We start from the raw sequence: 7214 nt of genomic DNA on the forward strand, positions 1-7214 counted from the left end.
TATCCTTAATCTGTAGCTTGTACCTGCTGCTTAGTATTCCCTGGTGAGAATCCACTGTGATTTATTGATCCACTAGTGATGGACAATCAGGTTGCTTCCAACTCCCCACCTCACCCTTGGCATTATCTAGCTTTTAAATTTTTGCCACATTAATAGATAGCTCACTTTTTTACTTTGCATTTTGCTGATTACTAACTACTCTGAGCACCTCTTCATATGCTTCTTAGCACTTGGGACTTACTGTTTATAAATTGTTTTTTAATATCCTTTGCAAATGTTTTAGAATTTACAGTGCTCTTTTTTAGTTGATTTGCAGGAGTTTATATCTAGACATTAATTGCTTATCAGTTTTAGATATTGCAAACATCTCCTTCCATTCAGCCATTTGTATACTAATGTCTTTTGTCTTTTGTTGTCAGAAATCTTGTATTTTGGTGTGATAAGATTTATTTTTTCCCTCTACTTTATAATTCAGTGCTATTAAAGATTTATTTGATAAGTCCCTCCCACCCCTGCCACAAAAAATATTCTCTTTTCTTCTGTTAAATTTATTATTAGATAAATTTAAGAGCTAAATGTGAAAGGTGCCCTTTTGTATACAATGTTAGGCAGGATGTTAGCTAGTCTCTGAAGATGGCCCTCCAGTGAACCTTGACGCTCAGTGCTCACCTTGTGGCCTCTGCTAATCATCTGCCAGCCAAGCTTCTTGGGGATCAGTGCCCAGCAGAGACCAGGCAACCCATGAGCTACGAGAAATGGTACATATTTATTTTAAGCCACCACATTTGGAGGCGGTTTGTTGTGTAGAAATAGGTAATAGGACAAATAGATTTTTGAACAAAAATTGGTACCCGGAAATAGAGTGTTAAGACCACCCTAAAATGTAGTGTTAGCTTAGGAATAGTAGCAGGTAGAAGGCAGAAGGCAGTTTTAAAACACAGTAAGAAGGATTTCACTTCAGCCCAGTATGAAAGCTGGAGTGTTGCTCCTACACTAATGATGAGAAAAGCTTGGATATACTACAAAATCACCACCTTTCTTCAGCTTACCAAGGCGCTGAGATCACAGGACAACCAAGTAGCCTGAATTCAAGAGAGGCAGGCACCTCCGAAGAGAGACAGGATGTTCAGACTGGCTCACCTGCCCCAGCACTCAAGGAGAGAGCGGGGAAGACACACAGCTTCCCTAAGAGTGAGTAAGAAATCAGTTAAAATGTTAAATTGTTGGAAGCCAGGTGTGTGCTGGCGCATCAGTCTGGATGGCTGGGAGAGTTTGCACACATAAGCAGTTTTTATTTCTAGGCTTTCACCGGGTTCTCGGGAGACAGAATGGGGGAAGGGCACGAGATGAGAATGAGACCCCCTCAGCCAAGCAGGCAGGGTTAAGAGGGGATTGGCTGCTGCTGTGGGAAAACTGCCAAACCTCACCTTTCTCTCCAGACTCTTGTCTTAAAGGAGAAAAAGACTTAAGTTCCTAGGAGAGAGCCAGCAAATCCTATCATTCCCAGGGCCCAGATAAAGACCTATTGTAGCTTCATTTCTGGTAAGAGAAAAAAGTCCCTCTGCCCTGGGGGAGGAGCGGCAAACAGTTCCAGTTCCGGGTGGGGGATCCTATGTTAATACCATTAGAGGTCTTCTACCTCGGAAGGAGTGGGAAACTCCCGCACAAGAGCCGCAGATAGAAGGTGGTCTGGCTGCCATGTGTGGGGTGGGTTGGAGGGGCAGATGGTCAGGAACAATGAGGAAGCTCCAGCGCCCGGGACAACAGAGAGCCCACCCCTTCCACGACCTTGAACTTAGCACTCAGCTGCAACAATAGTAGTCTGTCTACCAATGGTGAAGGGCGAGTATGGAAGGACTGGGAAAAAAATGCCACCTGAGGGTATCATGTACTGAAGAGGATGTGGGGTCACTGGAACTCTCATACATTGCTGGTTGGAAAAAAAATGGTTCAGTCCCTTTGGAAAACAATTTGGCAATTCCTTATGGAGTTAAACATATACTTACCTTATGAATCAGCAGTCCCACTTCAAGAAAAATGAAAGCATATCCACACAAAAATACCTGTATGCAAATGTGTATGGCAGCTGTATTTGGAAATAATCCAAGTATCCATCAACAGATGAATGAAAAAACAAAGGTGGTCCATACAGACACTGGAATACTACTCAGCAACATAAAGGAATGAATTGCTGGCCCATGCAAAAACATGGATAACTCACAAAAGCATTATGCTAAGTGACAGAAGCCACACTCAAAAGCTTTTCACAAACTATTTTTTTTTAAAGGAAATTGTCTGCTTACAAATATTACACATCTGATGATTCGAAAAATTTTCCAGAGAGTAGATGCTGACTCTGGACACATCAAGCCTTATTTCCCCTTCATTACCCACAGACTTCTCTGTCTGGGACCACAGGACACACTCATACCACTTGCAATGCTGGCCCTGCAACTTTATGTCACAATGCTGGGCGAGTCGGGACTGCTGGAGGTGGGGATACTTCTGGAAAACGTTCCTATAACCAGGAGGGCTAGTAATAAGTAACCCAGACATGGACATGACTGAGACTCACGTTCATGTATCTATCTAAATCCAAGTATCCCCAACTCAGCTTGCCCTTAGTCTGATCCCCAAACACACCCAACAATTTATTCTAACACAACCAACGGGAATAGTGTGACACAGGGAAAGTCGGAGTGACAAAAGACAAGGGGCTTAACCTGTTGCTTGCCAGGGAACCTGCCCTGCAGAACACCTCCACTCCCTCCGCCGCCAGTTCCTGACCATCCTTTCTTCATGTCCTCTCTTTCCTCAGCTCTCATTTCTTTTCTTTCCTTTGATCCTAAAGGATGAAAAAAACGGCACCTCTGAATCCCCCATGGTGTCTGGCACTCTGCCTGTACTTAATACCCTCTCAGCAATGTTTCCCAAAGCTATGTTCGCGTGCTGTTTTTTTTTTGGAGCTGAAATGGCTACTGAACAACGTAGACACTGTACTCAAGAAGTACCGTCTGACAATGACAACTCTGTGACTCTAACGTTTATTAGTACTAATTCTTTTTTTGCCAGATCCTAGGCTAAGAGTCTAAAAGTAAAAACAAACAAACAAATCACCACCTCTTTTTAAATTATAGAAAAACCACATGCTAATAATAATAATAATAATAATAATAATAATAACAACAACAACAACAATAAAACAAAAAAAGCAGGGATAAAGTGATCGGGCATGAAAGGGAAACACTAACTTCCCCACCCCGCTCTGCACAGGCCCAGTCGCCATGCAGAGGCAACCACAGGAACTGGGGGCAGTGGCTGCTCTGAGGTCTGGCTCCTCCCCATGTCTAATTGTGGGGTCTTGAGCAAGTTATCTAACCATTTGGAGCCTCAGTTTCTTCACCTGTAAAATGGGATAAAAATAGTTGCCTTGCAGGATTTTTTTAAGGGACTGGATGAGATGTTTCATGTCAAGTACCTGTGAAAGTTTCCACATCTCTGTCTCCTTCCAATACTTTGACAGTTGGTAAAAAGTGTTCATATTTTTAATTTCTCTGGAATTTACTTTCGGACATCATATGCAATATAACAACAACAACGCATATTATTTTATTTTCCAAGTGGCTAGACAATCATCACGTACTATTTTTTTAGTACCTCGACTAGTCTATCTTCCCCCCACCGATTCGAGTGCTACTTTTGTATTATGCCAAGTTCCCATAACCCCTGTGGCTTGGTTTCTGGGTTCTTTGTTCTGTCCCTTTGATCCATCAACTCCACCCTGTTTTAATTACTCTAGCTTTATAGTGTGTTTTGATATCTGGTAGGTCAAGTCTCATCTCATTTTTCTTCGTTTTCAAAATGTTCTTAGCTATTCTTACTTGTTTACTCTTTCAGATGAGCTTTGAAATCAGCTTGTCAAGTTCTATAAAAATCTCTTTAGGATTCTGATTGGGAATGCATTGAATTTATAGATTTAATTTGGGAGGAATTGACATCTTCATATTATTGAGTCTTCTCAGCCTGGAGTGTGATATATCATTCCATTTATTCAAGCCTTCTTTATGTCCTTCAGTAAAGTTTTATTGTGTTCCTAATATTGGATCTGGACATTTCTCATTAAGTTGAGTCTTGGGTGTTTTATAGTCTGGGTCGGCCTTTGTGCGTGGTCTATTTTTCCCATCACATTTCTAACTGGCTATTGCTGCGTGTATAGGAGAGGTGTGAATTTTGATGTTATTTTGTCTCCCGTCGTGCTGATTAACTCTCTATTTAGTTCTAATATTTTCCATGGATTAGAAGAACTTTGACTCAGTCGTTCCTGTCCCACACAAGATGGATCCCCCTCCAGAGCAGGGAGCTCCACGGTACCTGGGTGACGGGAGTTGAATGCACCAACCCTGTTAGGGCTGCTGTCGGCTGTGTGGGCAGAGCTTTTAATCAGATAGTTCTTAGATCTCTTCTATAAATTTCTACAAGTTCATAATTCTGTTTCCTGTGTCTGTTTCATGCCATTTCTCCGCAATTGCATGATAATCAATGGCAAGTTCTCTTCCTTCCCTCCCTCCTTTGCTTCCTCTTCTGAACTTGTTTAATTTCTACATGCCAAGGGCTGCGCCAAGTGCTGAGAAGGAGATATTGAGGTGATAGTTGCAGGTATAAATGCTTCACACCCTTGGGATGCAAGTAGCATCACTTAAAATATCCTTAAATTAAATTAGAATGTGGCAGAGATGCCTCCCCCAAAATGGCTGGAAGGGCAATATATATTTTTAGGGCTCCTCCTCCACCTTACCTCCCTAGGCAGTTCGTGAAACCCAGGAGCTTGCACAGAACGGAAGGAAGCCTTCTCCTCTCAGTGAGCTGAGTCCCACTTCCGTTCCTGGCTGCTGTCCGTTTGTTTCCTGCAGAGGGTGCCCCTGTTGGTCCTGGGCCTTTGCTCTGCTGCTGATGCTTCTGCTCCAGCACCCAGCCTTCTCTGAGAGTGCCCCAAAGGAGAGCCCGGGGACTGAGGCTGCCCCTCTCGGGCCCTCTCAGCAGTGCTCTAAGGGCACACAGCCCCAGAGCTGGTGATGAACCCCTGAAACGGCCCACCTCTGGCCACCTTCGAAGCCCCCACCCTCCGCAGCGGCTTCTCTCCTCCGCCCCCAACACAAATGACTCTTTTCCACCCACCTCTCACAAAGGACCGTGATCACCTATTAGAAGAGTCTGGAATGGTGGTTCTCAATCAGGGTGGTGGCTGTGGCAGTGATTTTTTTCCCCCAGGGGACAGTTGATCTTTCACCATCACGTTCCTGGGGCTCAGCTCAGCCAGGCACTTACTAAATGTAGTTGAATTAAATGAGGCCTGAAAGACAGATAGCTCAAGGGTCCTGAGCACACTAGAAGGTGGCCACAGGTTTTCAGGATGAGGTATCTTCTGAGGTACGCTGAATGTCTCCATTCACGGGGCACTCACTCCTTAAGTCCACGACATTCCGTGACAGCTCCAGCCCTCTGTGCAGAAGTTCTAGATGAAAGGTGAGGGCGAGGTCAGACCCTTAACTGTCTGAGGACCACATGTGACTAGCAGCTGCCATATGACAGCACAGGTCTAGACATTAGAAATAGGAAGTCCTAGTTTCTTCCTTAGAGGGGCAAAAACTGCCATCTCTTCCTTTCTGATGAGTCATTCTTCCTTCCCAAGGACAGAAGGGAAATATTGGCAACAGTGGAAGAAACCAAACACACAGTTCTTAATCGGTCTCAGCCACACTGAAACTCAGTGTTTTCTCTCAAGGACCCTCTAGTCTCAGGTAGGAGATGAGCACACTACTGTCAACCTAAGAATAAAAGACCTTTTTTTTTTTTTTTTTTTAGGTGAGGCAACCCTTGGTTGACCTCACAGATTGCAAGGACCTTGTCAGCTTACAATCCCTTATTTAAAATTTTTTTTTTTTGCCTACAGCACCTGGTCTTCCTAGGTGGTTTCCCATCCAAGTACTTACCAGGCTCAACCCCGCTTAGCTTCAGAGATCAGACGGGATCGGGCTTGTTCAGGGTAGCATGGCTGCAGTAAAAAGGCCTTTTGAAGAGAGAGACAACAAACATTTACTGGAGATAAAAAAGAATAGCTATTCTGAAATCACTGATTCAGGCAGAAACCCAAATGGATCTCGGATTAGAAGATAAGGCAAGGGATATTTATGAGAAAGGGAAGGGGAACAATTACATCATTGGCAGATAAGCTAACATAGTGTTGCTAGTTCTAAAGAATGTTTTTAATTTTCAGTCTGGTAGTTATCAGTCAGGCAGTCATAATATCTGCTTTTTTGTTATTCTTGCAAACAGTTGTTTGGGACACAGTGTTGCCTTCGTCCCAGTCTAAAGGTTATTTTGCACTGTTTTAACATTCCGAAAGTTTGAGACATGCAAGGCAATTCCTCTGGGATGGCAGCTCCATTTATTTTTTTTTATTTTTCATGCCACTAATGCAGGTGACAAGTGCTATCATAGAGGCATGTAGGTGGGCTGTAACAGAATGACACAGAGTAACTACATTTAGATGACTGTGTTATCCACATGGAGGGGATATTTGGTGTATACTTTGAAGAGTCACTAGTCGGCCAAGCAGACAGGGAGTATGTGTGTGGGGTATGAGCACTCCAGGCAGGGAGGAGGCCTGAGCAAATATCAAGTGTCCTGAGTAAGGGCTTGTGGCCTGTTCCTGAGGCGAGTCCTCAGTGGGCTGCCGTGGGAGCCTTGTCAGAACTGGGCCTGGAGGGGTCAAGAGAGGCTGATGGTGACAGGCTCGGTATGTTTCTGTGGCGGGCTTCCCCCACAGAGCCTAGTTCAGAGTTCTGCTTAATGACCAGGGTGGACTTGGATGGGGGGAGTGGGGCGTGGGGCTGGGTGGCAGGCAGCACAGGCAGGGATCCAGTTTTGCTTCCAGCCATCCCTGCAATGCTTCTTTCCACCAACAGGGGGCAGGGCGACCTCAGGAAACGATAACCATTTTGGGGGGATTTAGGTTGCTGGTTTAAGTCCCGCGTTCGGTGAGAGCTTGTAATACTGAGCATCAGGCTTCATGTTGGACTCTGACTGCACCAAGACAAACCCCACCCCTTCTAACCTGTGTCCCAGGCCACATGGATTGGGGGACTGCAAGGAGCAGCGGTCAGTTCTTTCAGGGTGGAGGCCAAAAGAGAAGTAAGACCGCTGCCTAGAGGCGG

The 7214-nt window shown here is 44.6% G+C and overlaps 1 protein-coding gene and 1 pseudogene across 1 annotated transcript in view; both read right to left on the reverse strand.

The window, feature by feature from the left end:
• Positions 1-7000, reverse strand: part of PCBD1 (pterin-4 alpha-carbinolamine dehydratase 1) — a 15342-nt gene extending 8342 nt beyond the window's left edge. The window contains exon 1 of the mRNA XM_023537858.1: positions 6995-7000. Within this exon, the coding sequence (XP_023393626.1) occupies positions 6995-6997 (3 nt within the window). The 5' untranslated portion in view covers positions 6998-7000. The remainder of the gene's footprint in view (positions 1-6994) is intronic.
• LOC111746826 lies at positions 5942-6060 on the reverse strand (annotated as a pseudogene).
• Positions 7001-7214: the final 214 nt, after the last annotated feature.

The sequence above is a fragment of the Pteropus vampyrus genome, unplaced genomic scaffold (genome assembly GCF_000151845.1).
Source record: "Pteropus vampyrus isolate Shadow unplaced genomic scaffold, Pvam_2.0 Scaffold202, whole genome shotgun sequence".
NCBI lineage: Eukaryota > Metazoa > Chordata > Mammalia > Chiroptera > Pteropodidae > Pteropus > Pteropus vampyrus.